Source organism: Primulina tabacum, chromosome 4 (genome assembly GCF_025594145.1).
Source record: "Primulina tabacum isolate GXHZ01 chromosome 4, ASM2559414v2, whole genome shotgun sequence".
NCBI lineage: Eukaryota > Viridiplantae > Streptophyta > Magnoliopsida > Lamiales > Gesneriaceae > Primulina > Primulina tabacum.
Genome location: NC_134553.1, coordinates 39,240,810 through 39,265,940, shown reverse-complemented (window position 1 = coordinate 39,265,940; position 25,131 = coordinate 39,240,810). Strand labels below are relative to the sequence as shown.

The 25,131-nt window shown below is 31.7% G+C and overlaps 1 protein-coding gene across 4 annotated transcripts; it reads left to right on the top strand.

Annotated features, from left to right (window-relative positions):
- The first annotated feature begins 18,501 nt into the window (after window positions 1-18,501).
- On the top strand, window positions 18,502-21,931 carry LOC142543243 (scarecrow-like protein 21). Of its 4 annotated transcripts, XM_075650378.1 has the most exons (3): window positions 18,502-18,847; window positions 19,348-19,493; window positions 20,194-21,931. In XM_075650378.1, exons 2-3 carry the CDS (start codon window positions 19,447-19,449, stop codon window positions 21,836-21,838), a joined length of 1,692 nt encoding a protein of 563 aa, XP_075506493.1. In that variant the 5' UTR covers window positions 18,502-18,847; window positions 19,348-19,446; the 3' UTR covers window positions 21,839-21,931. The 4 variants fall into 4 exon arrangements, with proteins under 4 accessions (XP_075506493.1, XP_075506494.1, XP_075506495.1 ...); XM_075650379.1 differs by lacking the exon at window positions 19,348-19,493 and having other exon boundaries at window positions 18,503-18,847; window positions 20,047-21,931; XM_075650380.1 differs by lacking the exon at window positions 18,502-18,847 and having other exon boundaries at window positions 19,361-19,493; window positions 20,047-21,931.
- The last annotated feature ends 3,200 nt before the right edge of the window (window positions 21,932-25,131 follow it).

Below are 25,131 nucleotides of genomic sequence, written 5' to 3'. Positions count from 1 at the left end.
TTCTAGCTGATCGTGTTCATATATTTTGCTGGAACAAACAAAGTTTTACATATTAGACTTTTCCAGACACGATCGAGTCATTGCAAAAGATGAATTGCATTCATTATTGCCAAAACGTAAGACAGATTTTTCTTCGGCTGCTTTCTATATCTCATGCATATTCTCAATAGGAACAAAAGATTTATTTCAAGAACTGACAAACACTGTCAATTTTTTGCTTTCAATAATAGTTACTTGGAACTTTTCACAAATCATCATTCTTTATTGTTAGCAGATTCAAATTAACCCTTAAAACTGTCAAGTTCATTTTCTATGAGCAGGCTGGAGTTCATTAACTTTTGTGTTATACTTTTTATTTCTTTCTTTACTTCCTCAAATGATTGCGATAATCTTTTAAACCCATATACCATGTCATTCAGTGTTGTGACAAGATCTTCACGTATAAATTCACCAGAGTTTAAATCAAATACCATGTCATAGGCAGGCTTCAGCTCAACTTGTGTAGATTTTGGCTCAATATTTACCATAAGACGTTGGACCTTTTCTTCATCACTCTCACTACATGAAGTTTCTGAGCATGAAAGGTCTGAGTTTGAGTCTGAATCTTCCTATTTGCTTTTTCTATCCTTAGATAAGAACTTTCTGGTCTTTTTTCTTTTTGAATGATCTCTTATCAACCATGGACATCCTTTTCTCATATGGATTCTTATCATTTTTCTATGGTCTGTTGAAATATGCAAATAATTTATCTTTCTTTCCACAATTAAAATAAGATTGATTATCATCATCTTGATCTTTTTATGATAATAATTAAATTTGTATTGATTATTTCTCAGAAATTTTCCAAATTTCTTAACAAATAGACATAACCTTATTGCTTATCTGATCAACAAATTTTTTGTTGGAAGGCTTTTCGACGGTTTGAGTGGGGGTGTGACAGTTAAAGCTTTTGTGGTTGGTGAGTGGAAGTTTCCTCTCCTGTTCGGATCTCCAGCTCGAATTCATATGCTTTTAGGTCTGAAAATGGATCAGGCAGTTGGAGTTTGTTGAGATCGTTGGACTATCTCATTGCCACCATCTTTACATCTCATTTTCTCGGCAATGCTCTCATTACATTCAAAACAAGTTCATGATTAGAGTATTCTTTTCAAAGTTAAATAAGTTCAATTACAATACTACTAAATTGTTCATAAAACTCATTTAGGATTTCTTCGTGCTTCAACTTTGGATTGTCAAATTTCTAAATTTCCACGGTCAGCTTGTTCTCTTTTGTTTGATTATTTCCCTCGCAAAGTTCAATTTTTCTCAGATTTCTTTGGAGGAAGAGCAAGTCTTGATTTCGCTGAACATGTTTTTGTCAAGGGTTTTTATAGAGGATGTCTTTGGCTATGTTATCCAAATTTACTTTCTTTTTGTCCTCAACGGTCCACTCTGATCGAATATTATATACAACTTGTGGTGCACCTTCTGAAACGGCTATGGATGTATTGTATTTGAGGACCTTCATCGGGTCATTCGTGCTGACATACAAGGTCATAATCTTATGCATCTAGATGTTCATGTATGTGTATTTTACAATCATCATAATATTCTTTGGAAAACATAGAAATTTTGTTAAATGATATAATTTGACTATACATGAATTTCAGAGTTCGTTAGAAAAAACTCACTCTGATATCACTTGTTGAGATCAAAATGGAGTTTAGAGGGGGTAGAATAAAATATTTTAAAATCTTTTGAAAAAATTTGAGCTAATCAACACAACGACTAGATAAATGAAAATTGAAGTAAAAGCACAATTTAAATAGAGTAGATTTTATGGATGTTCAGAGATAGCAACTTCTATGTCAACCCTTCTTCCACTTAGGAACGAATTCACTAAAATACTTTGATTTATACACTCCTTATGGAAATTTACTTCAATTAGGACTTATCACACTTTTTAAGTCGAAACTCTTAGTAATAACTCAATGCAACAAGTTCTACCTGTTTAAGAACCCTCGATTTACAAGAAACAACAAACTTTCCAACGGGTAGCTTTGAACGGCTATAGTTGATAGGGTAGTACAGTTGATCTTTAATGATTTAATATGAGCAAATAGGTGTGTGCTAGGTGAGTGGCGTGATATATGAACAATAATCATGCTCAAGATCTTTTTATATTTCAGGCGGTGAATGCTTGAAAATTATTGGTATTCTTCTATAGTTTGAAGTTTTAATTCTGCATTTTTATAATTGCTAGATCCCTTAGTCTTTGTGATAACAAAAAATAACTTATTGTATTAGATCTAGCTATTGTTTGCTTTGTATTACAAGTACTCAACCGCTTCAGAAGAATCCATTCAACTTGTCTTGTAATGCGGAGCCATTCAACCGCTTTATCATCAGCAGCATATTTGATCTACTCGACCGCTCTTGCGCACTAGCCTATGGCACATGGACTACTCAATTTTTCCTTTCTATCCAAGAACATTAATAAACAGTCGAGTAAAGTTATTTTCAGAAATAAGCCACACATCTTATAGGGATTTTACCTACTTTATCGGAAAATTTGATAGACTGGTCATGCATGACAAAAATAAGATATCACATAGATTCACGTAGTCCGATGGTTGGATTTGCTAGAGAATAAGGTGATCACATAGATTCAAATGTTTGTCGATCAACTGGATATTCAAGAAATGTGTTTATTATTATTTTTCTGCATCAAAGTAATAGCTAGGGAAGTCCTATCGAATATGCTTGTAATGAGGATCACACAAAGAATTTTAAATAATTATCAATAAATTAAATTATTTTGAATTTGCAGTTATAGGGGAAATAAATTGTTTTGGTGCTCTAACTTTTATAACACTTAGTTTTTGATCAAGTACTTAATTTTCAAAGTTTAGTTTTGATACAACTTCGATTAATTTATTTGCTTTGGGTCCTATTTATCTGTGAAAATGCCTCCATATTAATGCTGATGAAAAGCAATAAAGAGAACACAAATACGAGTCCCTAAACGATATATGACACGAATTATATACCACAACCACGTAAGAATCATTGCCAAAAAAATAAATGTCCACTTTTGCATAAAGAAAATTTTCATGAAGAAAGCATAAAAAATTCATGATCACTAGATTAATTAACTTAATAAAATATAGTTTTACTTTTATTTCAAAAACAGGGGTTTATGAACAATCATATCATATACTCATCCAAAAATTGTTATAAAAACCATGAATTTTATGAAAATATAGGTTTTAATTTTTATATGATCTCTAATTTTTTTACAGAAAAATTTATAAAATACAAAAAAAAAATTTGGTGTATATATATTGCGACGTGCCAAAAGATATTAATAATATATTATAAATTCTTAAACATTTCTCTTTCTTTTCTTTTTTTTTAAAAAAGGTTAAGCAATATATCTTCCATGAGATAACATGATTAGTATTTTACCAAATGTATTTGATTTATATAATTTATATAATAATAATGTGAACGTAACTTTTTTTCTTTTTAAAATTATAATATTAAATAAACAAAGCTACATAATCAGAACACACCCAATGCTTTTGATTATCTGTTCATACTTATTTTTGAATGGTATGCAGTCAGTCTTGTGTATTTCAAAGGTCTTCAAGATTAGTCAATCACACCGCGTTGCCACGTCAGGTCAAAAATTTTCATGGATTAGCATGGCGTCATCTATTGGAAAAAATTAAAATTTTAATTGTATAGTTATATAAGTTGGCATATTTTGATTTTTAATCTTATAATTATTCAAAGTTTAGTTTTTATAAATATTTTTTATTTTTTTTTGTCTGACGCTATTAAATCTACAAAATAATGTTTTTTTTAATAAGTTATAAAACTAAAAATCGAAAAATGCCAACTTACATAATTAAAATTAATTTTTTCGTCCAAAAATTAATATTTTTAGGTTATTCTATTAAAACGATTCGTTGTTTGAGGTCTAACAAAAATTTGATCCATTTCTGGTTATGTTTGGCTTCTCTTACATACATTCTCTTATTTTTATATGTATATTTTCGGAAATGTCTCCTAAATCTCTATTTTTATTGAAAATTTTGATAATAATAATTAAAAAAATAATAATCGTCATCGTACAATGATGAAAAATTAAGTGTAAAATATCATTTAAATGATATTATAAAATTTTAAAAACAAAATTTTTGTGTGACTCGAGGGCTACTCAAAATTGAGTAACTTAAATTGTTCAAAAAAAAAATTAGTAAAATAATGATACAAATTTGAGTAAAATAATATTCAAAGATTCCATTTCGGTTGCATAAATTAGGGTAAGATTCCAACACAAGGATTCATCATGTCTCAAATATATAAGTTTGTTGGTTTTTTAATATATATATTAATAAATATCATTGGAAAACAATTTACAAACAAATTTCTTATTTTATCTTTATTTATTTAAATAAAGGTTTATTAATATAAAAAATAGGTCATGTCACGCCTACATCAGCATTGTGTGTTGCTGAAATTCGAAAACCACGGATTCGGAAAGCTCTCATTTTAAGCTATTTTTTAGTACCAATTTTGCATACAAATATTCCAACCTTGGTCGAGCCAGTCGACTTCTACTTCACGCTTGAGCTCTCTTTCACCGTCATCGGCCACCATGCTTCTTTAAGTCATGATCTTGGGTAGCTTAGGGTCGATTTTCAGCCATTATTCGTGGAGTTTAGGGACTATTTGAGGGTAAGGTCAATTTAGGTGGCGAGTGCGAGAGTTGCAGATCATGCAAGGTGTTGAGAATAAGTGTTGTATTCGAGTAAGTGTCCAGCGAGCCAATTTATGATTTGGAATTTAATGACTCTTATGTAAAAATGATCTGTATTTTTATAATATTTTATGATATTATCTAATTATGCCAATTATTTTATCAGTATATTCATGCAAGATGCATAGATAAATTTCTTGAATATGCAATAAATATCATGAGGTTTGGACCGCACGTAAGATCATGAAATTCATTAAGAAGTGTATCATATATTCTAAACATGTTCCTAAGTTGAATTAGCCGCTTAAAATAAGGATAAATTATCGCTTGAACTTAAGACTAGTATCTATGATGTAAATGACATGTTTCATTGCACTACAAAAAAAAAGGCAAAAGACTAATATGCTTTTAGCGACGGTTTTTCATATGATTTCCGTCACTATAATTTTCCGTAAAATAAAAAAAATTACTGTTATAATTTAATAAATCTAACAAAAAAACCTTACAATCTTACTAAATTAATAATATTTATAATCTTACACTTAGAATTGAAAATAATTTTTTTTAAACAAGAATTGAAAATAGTTGAAGAGAGAAAATTTTTTTGTGGGAAGAAATGACTAAGGATGCGGATATTTATAGGTAATTTGCTATTAGCGACAGTTTTTTAATAAACCGTCACTAAAAGTGACGAATGTATTAAAATCGCCGCTCAGTAAAACCGTCGCTTTTAGCAACAGTTTTATTAATAACCATCGCAAAGTTTTAAAATAGCAGACGGTTGTTTCGTCGCTAATTTAAAATTGCGACAGTTTTATTGAAACTGTCGCTAAATGAAGGGATCGAACTGTACACTAACCATACTTAGTGTTATTGCAAGCATTTTTAGTGATAACTATGGGATCATAGTTGCAGATTCGATGGGGATAAATGAGTTAAAGGGATCAAACTGTACACTAATAATAACTTTCTAGAAGCTCTTACCATGATCCGATGGGTGCAATCAGACTTGAGTTTTGATATTTTTGATCAAGAAGTTGATGAAAATAATGCTGCTAATTAGAGTAAACCTGAATAATAATACATATTATTCTGAATCACATGAAATTGTGAACCAATGGCTAGTTGTATCCCTGAACTATTGAGAGTTACACAAGTATATGATTTTGTGTTCCAGTTGAGATGGTCTAGTTCAAGGAGTTAATTTTTCGACTGTACTTTGATGGAGATCAAACATATTGCTTATAAAAAATTTTGTAAGTAGATTCCATGTAATGGAAGTTCTTAATTGCAAATTAAGTTATGTGAGTAGAACTGTTTATTTTAATGAAGGAGTTTACAAAACTGGCAGCTGTCGAAATTGGATCAGCGGAAATTTTGATCTAGACGAGGAGCCCAATATCTAATCATGTATCTTATTCGACGATCGAAGGAGGAAGATCCGTTTGTAAGGATTTACAAGAAGGATCAACTCCGCTAATCCCGGATTGGTTTAGTGATCAACGTTAAAAGCAAAGGTAAATAGATCTAAACACCATATAAATGATTTTGATCATACGACGTCCAAGGAATGTTTTGAACGTCAATATTTTTTTCAAACTTCCACGGTACGAGAAAATGGTATTCCAGTAGTAGTATCAGAGTCAGTTTCTTTTGAATTATATGATTAATTGTTTAAATAACGTTCAGTAGTTAATTTCTAATTGCGTTTGAAATTTCAGAAAATTGAAACCCTTGAAAAATCGTTTTTCGAAAAAAATTATTATGTGGTTCCTGGCGGCACGCGACGACAAGAACTTCTCGTTTCGGGCCTACCTAGTCTTGTAATTCATGCCCACTTTTCATTTTTGAAAAAAACTTGTAGGGTCATACCCGCAAAAGACTGCCCGAACTGTTCGGGCAATGCAGAAAGAGGCACGGGCAGACCTGCCCCACAAAGCCTCTTTGGTAGCTTCGGGACGATTTTCGGATTTTTCAAAACTTTTAGGTCATAATTGATATTTTATGAAAATTAACCTTTGAAAATAAATTTTGATTAGATTATGGAATTTTCTAACGAAATAAATAAATAGAATTAGATTTTAATTATTTATGGTAAAAATATGTTTTACAAGATATTAAATTATTAATGAATTAATTGAAGTTAAATAAAGGTGTTCATTGGACATATTAATTTATTTTTATTTATGGTGGTTAGTGATAAATTTACAAGATACATGATTTTTATTGTAATATGTGATATTATAGATTTAATATAACATTTGATATTATTTTATGGTAAAAGAATGATCGAGTTCTATAACCAATTTTCTAGGTGTATGTTAGGACATTTTACATGTTGTGTTTTTAATTATTTGATAATTATTTAAAGTATGTTTGGTTTATAGCTTGTTCACGTCCCTAAATTTTTATCTCAATGTTCCCTTAAAATTTAATGTAAATATTAGATTTAGTGAGAGATCGAAATTTGAAGATTGTGGGTCTAGATTATCAAGAGTTTTGAAGATTGAAGATGTGTAAAATTTTGGAAGCTTATGTAATATTGCATTTATATCACTGCATTTACCTATATTTTGGGTATGGATCCAAATATGGCTCATATGGATCAATTAGCTTTCAGTTATCAATCATCGTTTATTATTTATAATGCATGTGATATTTTATAAATAATCAGTATATACGTTATTATTAATATAATAACAATAGTTGCATGAATTCAACAAATATACAAACAAACGTGATACGATATTTTAAAACTAATGATGAGATAAATTTTTAAAATTAAAATATCTCATTTTCGATATAATCCAAAATTTAAATCAAGCCCATTAAAAAAATTAATATTTTCTTGCTTTTTATCAACGGTGGTTGTATGATGGATGCTGCCCACGGTCAGTGTCTGGCTAATATTATTGTGGATGCCTGGACGCCGGAAAGTTGTTACTTCTACCGACATATTTTATGTAAAATACGTGGAACTCCCATGAATTCAGCTCATTTTATTTGAGGATCTCATTGTGATCGTCCACTAAGGTTTAACAATGATGGGACGGGCTCGACACCTGAAGAGAAATGGGATAATATTATTGGGTCCTATCAAACGTGAGACAAAATACGCGATGGTTGTAAATGATTGCAATTTGGCTCTATCTTTTGAAAATTTTGATCGACGGATATTACTTGAGATAATAATTTATCAAGTTGGCTTTGCTTAATCAAATGTAGCAATTTGAATTTGCCCACTCACTAAGAAAATTTGATTTCTCATTTTGATCAGAGGGTGGTGAAAATTTCAAAATAGATGGAGAAAATTCATAAAAACAAAAGTCTATTTTATTCCTTACAAAATATTTTAAAATAGTTGGTAACATTTACTTTGTTCTCATTTCAGTATATTTACGATGTCATCTCGAAATCCTCAATCTGTTATACATGATAAAAAAAAATCTAGTTGGACCATATTACATAAACTGGCTGAGGAATTTAAAAGTTGCTTTAAATTATGAGAAAATAGCATATGTTCTCACAAAAGCCCCTTGAAACTGTAGCTGTCAATGACCCTCCTGAGGAATTGACTAGGCTTGAGAAATAATAGGACCATGATTTGCAAGATAAAAACTATATATTAGTTTCTATGTCAAAAGAGTTACAAATGCGGTTTGAGAAAGCTGTAAATGTTGCTGACATTTACGATTACCTACAAACAAGAATTGTATCGTGAATAAACACATCCACTAAGGCATGATACTGTCAAGGAGCTCATGAAGTCACACCTGAGAAAAGAGGCATCCGTCCATGAGCATGGTGTGAGGATGATAAGGCTCATCGAGAAACTAATGGGCCTGGATCTTGTTATTCAAAATGAATTATTCACTGACATTCTAATGTTGTCACTAAAACCATCATTTGATGGGTTTGTAGTGAACTTCAATATGAACAAGATAGAGCCTTAATGTAGAGCCCAAAATCAGTACACATAAATCTCATGCATTTATTTAATTGTTAAATTATTTAATCAAATTTAAAATGATTTTTGAGATGCTTGATTTATGAAATTGCATTATTTTAAATTATTTATGTTTATTGATACACGTAAAATGTTTTCTTGAGTTTCATGTTTCAGGCGATTATTCGATGCGGGATCGAGAAAAAGAGACCGACGACAATTTTGGCAATTTTAAAATATGGTATTTTATTTAAGTTTAAGAATGATGCATTTTAAATGATTTATTAAGTTTTAGCATTTTTAAAGCCTACTTTAATTATTTAGTGATTTTAAGATTTTTAAAATTTTTAAAGATTAGCAATTGTGCATTTTATTTTAATTAAAAAATTTTAGTAAAGTGGGTGTTAGTTTACCATTTTGGTTAACTTGTTAATTGAGTTGGTATGTTAATTACCTTGTTAATTATCTAATTAAGAAACTTTTATTCCCTAATTACCTCAAAACTCATGCACACACCCACATTTACACACACACTTACATTTAACACACACAAAATTCACTACCCTTCACTTCTGTTTTTTTAAGAAAACTTAAGGTTCTTGAAAGCAAGAGCAGCCACCCCCTTTCCCTTCAGTTTTTCAGCAAGTTTTCATCACTTTTCTTCAAAAAAATTTGTGTCATGTTCGTCCTGGATCAACCCTCGCATCTTTCTCGCTTCGGTGTAGTCGTTTCGGTAACTTTAAATATCAAAAGGAATGTATATTCTTTCGTTTATGCATCGATCTCGTCATAGTATATGTTTTCATGTTTATTATGTCTAAAAATCCATGTATGTTGTGAATTGTTTGAGAAAAATTTGTTGGATCGATTTTGAAACGATTTTAGATCTGGAAACTCGAAATTTATTGTCATTTTAAATACTGCGACTTTTCGGTCGATTTTCTGGAAAAACTTTCAACATATAAAACGTATTAATTCTTGATACCTTCGATTTGACAGTATATTCGTAATTTTTGGACAAGAAATGAGTGAGTTATGATCGTTTTCGTAGGACTGCTCAAACTCTAATTTTTTCTGAAAATGCGTTCTTGAAGTTTTATTGTTGGAGACTTCGTTGGGGATTGACGGGTGATCGTTGCTGGATTTAAGTATGTTGATTATGATATTGAGATGGTTTTTGGTGTGTCGGTTCGTGTCGATAGGCACTTGATTGCGTTAGAAGTCGTATGATGCGTTTTGGTGTCAAAATGTCGTGTTTATGGGTTGTGTTGCGTTGTTTGGAGTGCGTCATCGTTTGGGGCGTTTGTATGGGTTTGAGTTAATGCTGTAGCATCATAGGATGGGTCTCAAGGCGTTGTTTCACGGTCCGTATGATCGAGTTAGGAAGAATAAGCCATAAGTGTAGTGTTTCTCCGTTGGTTTACAATTCCAGCATGTACACAGACCCTTAGTCGGACCCTGACACGGGGTCTGTGCCCTTGTTTCCTTCAAAATGTGAAATTACAGCATCTACCCGGACCCTTACACGGGGTCTGTGTCCTCCATTAAAAAAAATTAGTTTTGTTTTAGGAATTGTTTTGGGGTTTGATGTCATGATTTAGTACGATGATTAAACGAGGTCAAGTCCCGAGAGATTTAGAACGTCATAAGGAAATTTGTCATTTTTTGGTGTGAGCATGAGTAATACGTCTAAGTTAGGAAAGATAAGTATTTGAACTCATGTTAGTATGTGCAGCAGTGTCCCCAAGAGAAATCCAACGAATCCCTCAACGCCAAGTAAGTTTGTTCGACGTGCAAAAGAAAATATTTTAAGTTTTTGAGGTATGCTAAATGTCTTTTGACCAATTATGAACATGTTTGGAAGCCGGAGAACGTGTCCGGGGATCTCTCCAACTATAAACGGGTTTGGAAGTCGGTGAACGTGGCCGAGGGCCTCTCAACCACGATAAATCATGACTGATTTAGATCATGATTGGAAAGCGGTAAAGCATGACCAGGGACCAATCTACCCAGTAAAGCATGACCGGGGATCTCATGTATGTGGCAGTGGATTTTCCTTGTCAGCCCAGTACTATGGTTTAGTCTGATCAGACGCATTTATATATGAGTCACTTGCTTTGAAATATATCTCTACGCAAAATGATGTTATGTATGCTCAAGTATGTATGATGCAAGTATGTTTAAGAAAAGTTTTATGATGATGGCACGTCTACGTTTATGCTACTACGTTCAAGTTTCAAGTATGTTTATGCTACTACGTTCAAGTTTCAAGTATGTAAGCCCTACTTTAAAGATGCATGTGGTTTTATTATGTAGTACTTGCTATCTCCAGTTTATACATGTTGAGTCTTTAGAATCACTAGACTTGATCGATGCAGGTGATGATGACTTTGAGGAGACGAGGGGTGGGGACCAATGAGCCGGCTTGGACTGTGCAGGAGGCTAAACCCGAGGAACGTCCATGTTTTAAGATTTTATGCATGACAATTTTAATACTCAGAAATCACGTTATGGTTTACGATGTTTAAACAGGTGTTTTCATAGGCAAACTTTATTTGTGATCTCTTTTATTGCAAATATTTTGGATGAACAGTTTATTGATGATCGAAATTTGAAAGTTTATTTTGTATTTAATTTTTTTTTATTTTTTCGTAAATTTTAAATATTTTTAAAGTACGGTACGTTACACTTAAAGAGCTGGTCAACATGCTTACTAGCTATGAAGCCACCATAAAAAAGGACAAACATGTTTTTCTAGTGGGCTCTCGCGGCTATTCGTAGATTTGGAATTCTATAGTTGTGCTACTTGAAATAATTAGTAGTGGGTATTAGGTGAGAGGATGCCTATATCATAGCTGAACCTGAGTATCCAGGAAAAAATAGAATATTTGATGGAAAGACGGGGAATCTTTTTGAACAATCCGTTATAATAGGAAAGCCTTATATGTTGAAATTAATTCATCAAGATGATGATAAGATCCATGGATGTTCTAATGGACATTATGCACTTGTTACACTACAACACCTTATGGAAAGGGCTCAAAAATTCTTTCACAAAATAATCCATATTTTCCCTTGAGAAAATGCCCAAACGAAGATACTCGAAACAATCTTTCGTAGAAACCGATTAAATATTTTATAAAGCATTTAAAATATATAAGTTGAATGAGTAAAAATATTTTAGTTAAAGCATTTTATCAAACACTTTTATGCAATATTTTGGTGTTTGAAGAACACATAAAATACTTTAACAATGCATCTTTAAAACATTGGAAATGGGAAGTAAATGCAATAAATAAATAGACAAAAATTTGTTTATGGATGTGCGGAGATTAACAACTTCTACGTCACCCATTCTTACACTTGGGAAAGATCCACTAGAAGACTTTGATTTATACAACACCTTGTACAAACTCATTTCAACTTAGGACTTATCTCTTGCCTAGTTGAAACTCCTAGTACACTCTCGATTGCAGGCCGAAACCTCACAATCCGCATAATATTTAATGTCTCTTATCCCAAGACTACAAACACAATCTTTAATGTCTTTGTGTGAAGACTCACTCAACTAAACTTTTAAGTTCAACTCTCTTGTATATGTGTAAGTGATTGTGTGTGAGAAATTTATCCTTTAAAGTGTACATCTAAAATATATCCTCACACATGGGATTGTGCTCTCAAATAGCATATTTCTTCATGCTAACTGTCCATGCTTTGAATCATCTTCAAAAGCTCTTGCTTGATCTTCAAGATGTTGTATTTATAGGCCCCAACAAAGATATATACGTTAGACACAAGAATATGACCGTTTGTAAAGTTTTTGTACTGTTTCTGAAATTGTAATGGTCAAATTCGCCTTGCTGGACATTTTCCCGAGCTTAAACATTTTTGTCAACGGTTCAAATTGGTCAGTGGTTGAAAATTGATCGGTGGTTGAACTGGTCAGCGGTTGAAAATGATCAACGGTTGAACTGGTCAGCGGCTTCCCATGATGATTTGTAGATCATCGTCTTAAATTTCCAACGCATACTTAATCGCTTCATTTCAATAACCAAGCTGAGAGATATATCCAAATACCGCAACTTCTCATACCCTACTGATTGCTATTTTCGTGCAATTAGTTTGTTCATTCAGCAACCGGTTTGACATAGATAACATTAGATTTTTCCCACTGACGTGAAGTAAGACTTGTTACAAATTGGGTTTCCGATCATTGAAGTTGGCGAATTGTCATTTGAATGATTCAGTTTAGAGATATCATCAAAATCCCAAAGCTCGCCAGAAGTTCATTTTGGCTAAATTCAGTTTCAGTTTCTTTCTTGTGTTAATAACTTCACACTCGAGTAATCATGTTAGAAATACAATAACAAGTTTTGTTAACATCAAAATCAGGATTGTGAACATGAAATGTTCCAACATAAACAACAATTTTAAGTTATTTCTAAGAGATTTTTTATGTTCCTAACTTAGTTAAAAACATTATTTTCATTTATATGCTTGATAAATATGTATTTTCTTGTTTATTTACTAAATGTGCTTATAATATTTACAAGAATGAATGTTTAATTGAAACAGGTGAACAAAAAATTATTATAATTTAAAAATAAAATATATTCAAATTAACGATGTCCAAGTAAACAAGATATCAATAACAAAAAAATAGTCTAAATCAAGCACACTTGTGGCACACTATGACATATTTTCCAAAAACTATGCGCATGCTAGTGGGAGAGGGCATGCTTGACATATCAGATATTAACTTTCTTGAAACATGTGAGTCCTATCTAAAAAGAAGATGACTAAAGCCCATTTCATGGAAAAGTGGACCGTGAACATAATCTATTGGATTTTATCCATACAATATGTGTGGTCCACTAAGTGTTAGCACAAAATATGATCATTTCTATTTCATTACCTTTACCGATAATTATTCGAGAAAAGAGTTTGTATATTTAATGAAATACAAATTTGAAGCCTTAGAAAGTTCAAAGAATTTAGAACTAAGTAGAGAAACAATTAAAAAAAATTATTAAAACACTTCAATCTAATCGAATTTCAAAACTACCTTACAGATAATGAGATTCTCTCACAGTGAATTCCACCTGTCACGCCCCAGTTGATTGATGTATCAGAATGACGTAATCGAACATTGATAGACATGGATCGATCTATGATAAATTCACTGAATTGTCGTCATTCCTTTGGGGATTTGGGTTTGAAACTACAACAATATTGTTGAACCAACTTCATACAAAGAAATGTATAAAACTCCATGCGAAATATTCTTTCTCAAAAATATGAGGATTTCCTGCTTATGTGAAGTAAGTAGTGAGACATAAATTGGATATTAGAGTCAATTTGTGCTACTTTGTGGGATATTTGAAGAATTCTATTGGATATTATTTCTATGATCCCAATGAAACAAATGTGTTTGTTTCAAGGAATATCACATTCTTAAAGAAGGAGTTTCTATAGGATAGAAAGGACGGAATGATGGAACCTGAAGAGATGCGGGAACTACCAATTTATGAAATAGTAGAACCCACACCCCAACAACCAGTTGAAGAAACACAAGATCTTAGGAGATCTAAAAGAGTCTCAATGCCTCCTAAGAAGAATGAGCTTGTTTCTTGAAGAAGGCCAAGATGAGCCGATTCCTGCATGTGATCCAAGAATCTTCTAAGAAGCATTGTCTGATGTCGATCTTCTGAATGACTTGAAGCAATGCAGTCTATGATGAACTCCATGTATTTGAACCAAGTATTGTCCTTAGTAGATCCATCTGAGGGAATTGTTCCATATGAAACAAATGGATTTACAAAAGGAAAATTGGGGCGAATGTGAAGGTAATGACATTCAAAGCAAGACTGATAGCAGAAAGATATACTCAAAGGCAAGGTCATGAATATGAGGAAACATTTTCTTCAGTCGTAAAGTTCAGGTCTATTAGGATATTGTCAGCCATAGTGGCATGGTATGACTATGAAATATGGAAGATGGATGTGAAGACCACGTTCCTTAATGGTGAAATTAAGGAATAGATTTACTTGTCTCAACTCGAAGGATTCACATCAGTAAGAAGTGAGAATAAAGTATGCAAACTTCAGAGATCCATCTATCGATTCAAATATGCATCAAGGAGCTGTAATTTCAGATTTGAAAATACTATCAAAGAGTTTGATTTTGTTAAAAACTCTGAGGAACCATGTGTCTACAACAAGGTCAGTGGAAGTGCAGTGGACATTCCTATTATTTTATGTTGATTAAATACTACTTATTGGGAATAATGTAAAGATGTTGCAATCAACTAAAATATGATTAGCAAGTAAATTCTCCATGAAGGAGGATATGTGTGAAGCATCCTATGTGTTAGGAATACATATTTATAGGGATAGATCAAAGAGAATGTTAGGGCTCACCCAATTCTCTTATATCGATATCATACTAAGGAGATTCTCTATGGAGGAGTCAAAAAGAGAATATCTCTCAATGTGTCATGGTGTGACTCTATCTAACTCTATCTAAGTCTATGTGCCTCAAGACCATTTTTTGAGAAGCATCGTGAATATATGAGTCTGAAATCTATGGGTAGTTGGTTATATGGTAAGTGGGAGATTGTTATAGTAGGTGCCCAGTGGGTTAACTTTTGTCTTAGGATTTAATTACTCTTATGTAAAAACGATCTTTATTTTAATAATATTTTATGGTTCTATCTAATTATGACAATTAATCTATCTTTATACTCATGCAAGATGCATAGATAAAGTCCTTGAATATAAATAGATATCATGAGATATGTCTCGAAATGTATGATCGTGAAACTCATTAGAAAGTGTGTTGTATATTCTAATTAGGTTCCTAGTCGAATTAACCTCTTAAAATAAGCATAAAGGTAGTTTGATCTCGGGACTAGCATCTATGATATAAACATTATGTTTCATTCATAAGGCATAGAAATGTCCGTTCATACAGATTAGTGAACATTTGATGATGTAATAAACAACTCTCCCTTGGACTTTCCAAGTTTTATCACTTATCGAGTGGAAAAATCCGCGTTACAATTGTACACTATTATTCCTTTGACCTGAGACAACATGGAGGCCTTGCGTACTACGTTTATCGAGTCTATTGAGGGTCATCAGATGATGAGGTTGGGTGTACTTTCGAAATATGTAGGAGACAATGCATTGTAGTCAAAGATTCACCATTTGCTTACATGTGAATATATCTTATGTGATCTGATAAGTTAATAGTGCAAGGAGTCTTTTGCCAGAGCTACACACGTGTTTAAGAGAAATATGTTTTCCTAGTTGAACATATCATGTAACTGATATTACTCTAAGATATATCAAATTGTTATCAAATTCATTTGCAACTCTCGATATATAATGATTACATATTCGATCACGATATATGAGTTGAAGGGACCATATTGTATGTTAACCATAACTTAAGGTTCTTGCAGGAATTTTCAGTGATAACTAGGGGATCATGTGCTACTAGACACTCTTATCATGAACCGATGAGTGCAATCAGACTTGAATTCTGATATTCTTGATCAAGAAGTTGATGAAAATAATGCTGTTAAATAGAGTAAGCATGAATAATAATAAATGTTATTTTGAATTACATGAAGTTGTGAACCAATGGCTAGTTGTATCACTGAACCATTGAGGGTTCACACAAATATTATATTTTGTGTTTCCGTTGAGATAATCAAATTTAAGGAGTTGAATTTTCGACTGTAAGATGGAGATCAAACATATTGCATATAAAGATTTTTATAAGTGGATTTCATATAATGGAAGTTAGCTTAATTGCAAATCAAGTGAGGTGAGTAAAACTGTTTATTTTAGTGAATGGGTTCACAAAACTAGCAGCTGCAGAAATTGGATCAGTGGAAATTTTGATATTCTAAAATTTCAATTTTCATTATATGAACAAGATTTGTACTGCTTGCGACATCGACGCAGTCTGATCGTCGATTAGGATTATAATGAATTTATAATTATTTATTTAGCAAATTTAGAATCTAATAATTATATAATAATTAATGTTAGTAGTGGTGACTAGTGTATGTGCAAGATTCTCATGGAATATTTTATAGAAATCTAGAATTAATTAATTAACTGTTAGTTAATTAAGAAACATAAGAGTTATTTAATTTTAAATATGTCTATATATATGCGTGTATATATGTGTATATATATAGATATATGACTATATATATATAGAAGCATTATCAAGAGTTGACTTGACATGATATATACTACATGCGAATTTAATTAATGAAAATTAAAGAATCTTAATGGAATTATGATTACGAATCCTAGTAGCATTGGGTCAATATATATTTTTAATATATTATCAAAGGTTGATAACATATGACACGACCATACAAAAAGTATACAAAATCATCTCCTCCTACACAAAGAAAATATTAGGCCAACTTGAATTTTTGAAGGACAAATTTGGCCACCTTCTTCCACAGTGCCGTTGCCCCGATGCTGCTGCAACACCGTTAGCTATTTGAAATCCGGTGATCCAATCTCGATGGTAAATCGTTTGGATCTTTACTACGATCTAAACGATCAACTCAGTCTCTCATCGTGGATCTTATTTGATGATTGAAGAAGGAGGAAGATCCGTTTGTATGGATTTATAAGAAGGACCAACTCTGCTAATCTCAGACTGGTTTGTCGTTCAACGTTAATTATGCAAAGATAAATAAAACTAAACATCATATGAATGTTTAAAATCATACGTGGGCAGTGGCGACAATGAGGGTTGGTGGTGGAGAAGAAAAGAATTGAGAAAATTTAAGAATTTTTTTTAAAAAGTGTTTAGTAAGTGTCACGTCAACGATGCCTGATTGATTGTTCATTTGCCTTGTGTAGCATAACATTTCTCTTAAATATTAAGTTGCAAGTTCTATTTCTACTTGAGTTTTTTTTCTTTCTTTTATTTTTTTTAATTCATATATCAAAATGGCAGTATAGTCCATCACTATTTTTTATAAATACATTTTAATTTTCATTTAAATATAAACCAAATAAATCATAAAAAAAATATTGAACAAGCACGTGTGCGTCAGTACATTAGTTTTTTTTAAGTTTGAGCATAATAAAGCCAAAAACTTGGTGTCATGGTCTTTTTTTTTAAATTTATTATTTCAAAGTTACATTTTAATCTCTAACTAATTTTCATAATTATGATATGATTATCATTTAAATATAATCAAATCAAGTTACAATATGTAATAATTTCAAATTACAGTATGACCAATCACTAATGGTTACAAATATATTATTACCTTTATTTTAATATAAAACAAAATAATTATAAAAAATAGCATACAGATATGCAACACATTTAAATGATCACTAGTAAATATTAAGAATCCATTATATGGGATAGTTTTGTGGTCAAAAGTATGACAAAAAATTGTGTGAGACGGCCTCGTTGGTCGTATTTTGTGAGACAGATCTTTTAATTGGATCATCCATGAAAAAATGTTATTTTTTATGCTAAGAGTGTTATTTTTTATTGTGAATATCGGTAGAATTGACTCATCTCACATATAAATAGACGTGACACCGTCTTACATAATACCTACTCTAACAATAGTACACAAATGAAATTAAACAGCCTCTGTTGAAAAAACAGAAAGAAATAAAACAGAAGATATGATTCCGAGTGAACCGTCGGTTTGCTTGAGGACAAGGCTCGCGTGAGCGCACCCCTGAACATGAGCGCGTGAAACACAGGTCCCCGAAAGCAATAAAAGCGAAGTCTATCTTGAAACAGCGAAGAATATTCGTCATGGCGTCGAACGTGTAATCGAACGCCGATGCTGATCACAGACGTCATCACCCCGTCAACTTCTCCAGCTATCAGTACCCGAAATCCGTACACTTGCTAAACTGCCGTCTGCCCACCGTTAACTCGTGATTCAGATTCAACCCACTACCTCTCCTCAATCAGAGCTATATATACGAAATTCCCCTGTTTGTTTTCAGCAAATCTTAAGATTTTTCTCTTGGACTTTGAAGTTTTTCGTGTGTGTGTATATTTATATATATTCCCATATTTTATAATTCTTCGTTCCGTGAATCGAGGCTCAGAAATTTGAGTTTTGGACCGAGCAAGATCAGGTACTTCATTTTCTTTCAGATTCTTTGCTTCTGGGATTTCTTGGTTTTTCGTTAAAAGCTGAATCTTTGTTGTTTTCTTTATGGTGGCTTTCGATGTTTACTGATTTTGTATTTTCTTGCAACTTTTGAGGACAGAATAAATAACTAGAAGTAAAAGGGTTTGTTTATTTTGTTGTGTTTCATTGTTTTGTGTGAACAAATTTGAAACTTTATGCGTTAGTTTCTTGTAACTCCTCGTTCTATTACCTTTTTTGTTTCATTGAGTGATTGCGAAAGAATGTAGAAGTGAAGATAATGGGTAATTTACCCTTTGTTTTCATTAAATTGAGGTATGAATAATGCGTAATTCGCCAATTAATGTTGAGCTGGTACTTTTCCTTTATTGCTTCTGTTCAAGATGTTCAAGATAAAGCTAGTAATTTTTAGTTTGCAGTTCCATAATTTGTTATTCCTCTTCTTGGTCACTGTTTAATCCATTAATTATTTTCTTCGGTCCACAGTTTATTAGTTTTGACGAAGATTGAAGTAAGAATTAATGATGATTTTCTCCGTATACGGTGGAAATCTATGCTGTTGATCCGAGCTGATATTTTACTTTTATGAAATTCCTAGTCTATTTTCACCCGACTCGTTTGTTGCTGATCAGGTGAAACCAGGAAAATGAACTTGTAATTCTTTGTTATTTTGATGGTTTTGAGGTCGTTTCCTGTTTTAATTACATTCCAGCAAACAGTATTTAGATAATTCGAATAAAATATTTTTCTTTCTTTGGTTTCTGGTGGAAGTTATTTTTATTTGTTTGATATTTCTCATTTTAATGTATACAATTTTATTGATATTATTTATGTTATTCTTGAAATAAAAGAAGAATTCTTAGAATTCCATGAAAAAATTACAAGATTGAAGGTTGTACTTATCTAGATCTGAGTGGTATTTTTTATAATTAAAAAATTATACCTGTAGAGACCTTTACGACTCCTGTAGCTCATGTAATAGTATAAATTAAAGTTGCTGTATCAAGTAGAGAGGGAAAGATCAGTCTGCTGATTTGCTTTTTCCAAAAGGGTCGGGAGTTAGATTGTGCAAGGTGGTTATTGTTGCGAAAGGAGGAAAGCTATAATTTGTAATACAAATAAATGACTTTATATAAGTTAAAAGTTCTTGAATTTGATGTATTTACTGGTGCTTTTCTATTGCAGGTACGTATTTATCCTCGAGGCGCCTGAATATTGTGTTGTGAACACAATTATTTTCTTCTCTGCCAAACATTACAAGAACCTCCTGTATTTTTCCTCTGTGTGAAATAACTTATGCTTGTGTTGTCGAATGGACTTGAATTCTTTCAGAAGTGGTAGCACCAGTTCAGACATATCCAACGCTTGTTACCCTACTGTTTCCTCTTTACCATCTAGGATATTTGAATCCTTGAAATTCAATCCAAGAAACTCGCCTGATACACATTTCTCCACTCATTTTGACGCCAATAATCTCACTCCGTACTTTGATAGCCAAGAGCAGTACGGTTCGACGGATAATATTTCCTCTAATTCGACGCTGGATAGTCATTTGATTCGTTCTGGTGGATCTTTTTATAACCAGCACATAAGAAATGCTCTGCAGCAGTTGGAGACAGCTCTCATGGCTCCAGATGATGAGGAGGTTACTATGTCGGAACCTTTTTTAGCAGAAAATAGTGAATCTCGAGGCAGAGGCCCCAGACCAAGAGCCAGCGATCAGGAATCTCAGGAGTCTCATTCGCATAAATCCCAGGAGTCGCATAATTCCAGGTTTGGCAACTCAAGAAACGAATCTAATTCTGAGAGACACCGCAAAGACATGGAGGATTTTACGCTGCAGGGTATCCCTCCACACAACCTCAGACAGCTGCTTATTGCTTGTGCTATAGCGCTTTTCAATCATAAGTTAGATGAATTTGAAAAATTGGTGGTGTATGCTCGTTCCGTTGTGTCTGTCAGTGGAGAGCCGATTCAGCGACTTGGTGCTTATATGATTGAAGGGCTAATAGCGAGAAAAGAATTGTCTGGCACAAACATTTATCGAGCCCTGAAATGCGATACCCCAGATAGCAAGGACTTGCTCTCCTATATGCACATCCTTTATGAAATATGCCCTTATCTGAAATTCGGTCATATGGCTGCCAATGGAGCTATCGCAGAAGCATGCAAGAACGAGGACCGCATCCACATTATCGATTTCCAGATTGCACAAGGGACACAGTGGATGACTCTCTTACAAGCACTTGCAGCACGACCTGGTGGTGCTCCTCACGTCCGAATCACCGGGATTGATGATCCTGTTTCACAACACGCTCGAGGAGGTGGTCTAGCAGCAGTAGGGGGACGATTTGCTGCCGTTTCCGAGAAATTCAGCATCCCCATAGAGTTTCATGCTGTCCCAGTTTATGCTTCGGATATTACTCGAGCATTGCTCGATGTCCGTCCCGGTGAGGCGTTGGCAGTGAATTTTCCCCTGCAGCTCCACCACACACCTGATGAAAGTGTAGACGTGTTGAATCCGAGAGATGGACTTCTTAGGATGATCAAATCACTCTCCCCTACTGTCGTCACACTCGTGGAGCAAGAGTCCAACACAAATACCGCACCTTTTCTTCAAAGATTCATCGAAGCCTTAGACTTTTACACAGCAATGTTTGAGTCCATAGACGTTACCATGGCCAGGGATAGGAAGGAGCGTATTAAAGTAGAGGAACAATGTCTGGCTAGAGATATTGTCAACATCATAGCTTGTGAAGGGAGGGAACGTGTGGAACGACACGAGCTTCTTGGAAAGTGGAGCTTGCGATTCACGATGGCTGGTTTTCGACAATTTCCTTTGAGCAGTTATGTGAATTCGGTTATCCGGGGATTGTTGAAACAGTATTCGGAGCATTACGCGTTACTGGAGACGGATGGAGCTATGCTATTAGGATGGAAGGATAGGTATCTGGTCTCAGCATCTGCTTGGTACTGAAAATTGGAGCTTATCCAATATAGAATAGCAGAATGATTGCTTGAATTTTCTTTTCAAGATGGAATGAGATTATTAGTCTTGTGTTTTGTTGAATTGTGTTTCACATGTTTGTGCCTGTTGCTTTTGCTTACTTGTAGTAATTTTAGTGGAATGATAAGTAGTCTCATTTATAGGGAAAAAAATAAAAAAGATAATGCTTCGATGACGTATACATGATTTGACTTAAAAACAATTGATATAACAGAGTGATGTTGCATCACAAATGTGACATGAATACCAACTATTTTCCCTAACAAAATTTATATCCAAGTTCAATTCGAAAACTGGACTTGTCCTCTCTTCAATCTCAGGCTACTCCAGAGGTCTTGTATTTGGTGATGACAATAACTAAAACAATGAGGGCGAATTACTTTAATGTGAAAAATTATAAAACAGCGATAACCCTCCTAAAACTCCTTTTTTAGGAAATGTTCTCGCTTCTTTAGTATTACTAGCATAGAAACACGTGCATCCGCACGTGAACCCATATTCTAAATAACTAAAAAATAAATTAATAATAAAAATATTTTTAATCTTTGTATAACGTGATCTAATCCATCAAACAATATTTCGTTCGGAAAAAGATAGATCAAAACAAATTATAAGAATTTGGAATAATGATTTATCAGATTAAGTACTAAATTGAACTAACATAACAATACAAATACAATGATATGAAAAGATTTGAATTGATTAAGTAATATAAGAGTGTAAATAGAATTATATGAATATATTTTATTTAATTAAGCAATATAAGAGTGGAAGAAAACATTTTATTATATGATGTTGATATTTATATACTCATTACATCAATTAATTGATAAATATATTCCTAAAATGTAAAAATTTACATATTGAAAATCTAAAATAGTACTTACTTATAATTTTGAAATAATTAAGAACATGTGACAACAATTTTTCATTTTAAGATATATTCTAAACTATAACCACATAAATATCGTAAATTCGAAATCTTTCAAAAACCTACATTTTGTTAGTCAAAAAATTATATAAAAAATAATAAAAAATTACATTAGCTAAAGAAAGCATATGGACACAGATTGTATTTTGAGAAAAAAATTAATATATTTAAACACAAGAATTGAAAATAAAGTAAATAAATACTCCATTCACCCCTTCTAAGGATGACAATGGAGCGGGGCGGGGCGAGTTCAAAGATGAGAACAGTAAGCTCATATCCGCCTCGAACTACTTCGGAGTTTTTAAAAATACCTGATCCCGAACCCCAACCCGAAAAAATCGGGGATCTCATCCATGTTTCGGGTTTTCCCCGCAGGGTCCCAAGGAAAGTTGTCATCCCTAACCCCTTCTATGCCCTATATATATTTGTTTAAAGCAGTGAACTAAGAAAACTTCATTTCCAACAATTTTATTAAATGTAGATTCATTTCCTTAAATTAATAATTGAAATATCATTATTCTATCTCAGAAAAGAGAAAAAAATATCACAATTCTAAATTAATTTTCAGTGTCATGTATTATCATAATCATTATCCTCTCATTTTTTTAGAATTTCATTTGCTAAGGTTCGAAGCTATTAACAGTAATTAAAACAATTAATCATACAATTTATTTTATTTATTATCAAAATTAGTGGGAAAAAACTAATGAAAAAATTGATTGATTTTCTACATATTTTTTTCTCATTTTAGCAACTGAACAACAATATTTTTCTAGTATTATATTATCCGATGTATGTAGATGAACGACTCATTTGTCCACATTTTTATAGGTATTTCTGATTCAAATTTATTAATTTTTTTATTAATATTATTTAAATTTACAATTAAATTTAGGTTTATAATATATTATATTTGTTCATGCATTTAGAAATTAATAGTTTGACAAAATAAATTTAAAATTTTGATTAAATATAATTTTATTTTCAATTCAAATCGCTTTATTTAATTAAAAAGTAATCATGATTATTTTAATTTTTTTATTTTTTCATTTGTCAATATTTAATTTAGAATTTATTTGAATGACTCTTCGTTCAAAAGTACTCAGATACTTTATCATGAGTCTTTTATATATGTAATTTTTTGAAGTTTTTTTTAAAAATCTAATTACATTAAAATTTATTTTTAATAATTCATTGAATGCATTCAAATGATAGTGAAATAGAATAATAAATAACGTAATTAATTTAATTTAGAATTTAAATGAAAGTTCAGGAAAATTATTAAAATGGAAAAAATAATTGATATTAATATTAAGTAAATTTAAAAGTATATTTTTTAAAAATTAGCTCAAACATTTAAGAACATGGAGATGACTTATTTGCTACATATAAATTAAAATATAAATATGACTCAACTTTATTTCACACGTTTATTTACAACAATTAGAAAACTTTTCTATCATCCACACATTTATATGTATATATATACTGAAATAATTTTTTTTAAAAATGAAATATACTTGATTAAATATTATTAGAATGAAAGAAAAACAAGGGAAGAAAGTGAAAATCACAAAATCATAACCATAAAATGTGACTGATGATAAAGTATTGAGTGTTTTGAATAAATAGTCATTCAAATAATTCTAAATTTAATATTGACAAATGTAAAAACAAAAAATTAAAATAATCATTATTATTTTTAAACTAAATAAAACGAATTGAATTGAAAATAAAATTATATTTATCAACATTTTAAATTTATTTTGTCAAACTATTAATTTCTAAATGCATGAACAAATATAATATTTATAAATGCATGAACAAATATAATATATATAATTTTTTGAAGTTTTTTTTAAAAATATAATTAAATTAAAATTTATTTTTAATAATTCATTGAATGTATTCAAATGATAGTGAAATAGCACAATAAATAACATAATTGATTTAAGTTAGAATATAATTGAAAGTCCAAGAAAATTATTAAAATGAAAAAAATAATTGATATTAATATTAAGTAAATTTAATAGTATGTTTTTTTAAAATTAGCTCAAATATTTAATAACATGGAGAAGAAATTCAAAATCACAAAATCATAACCATAAAATGTGATTAATTAATAGACTAATGTGAAATTATCACATATGTTACCTAATAATGAAAATAAGTAAACATGTGAAGGGTAATAATGTCCGTTCACAATGAGAAACTTTTTATTATCCACACTTTTATAGGTATATAGATTTAGCAACTGGACAACAATATTTTTCTAGTATTATATTATCCGATGTATGTAGATGAACGACTCATTTGTCCACATTTTTATAGG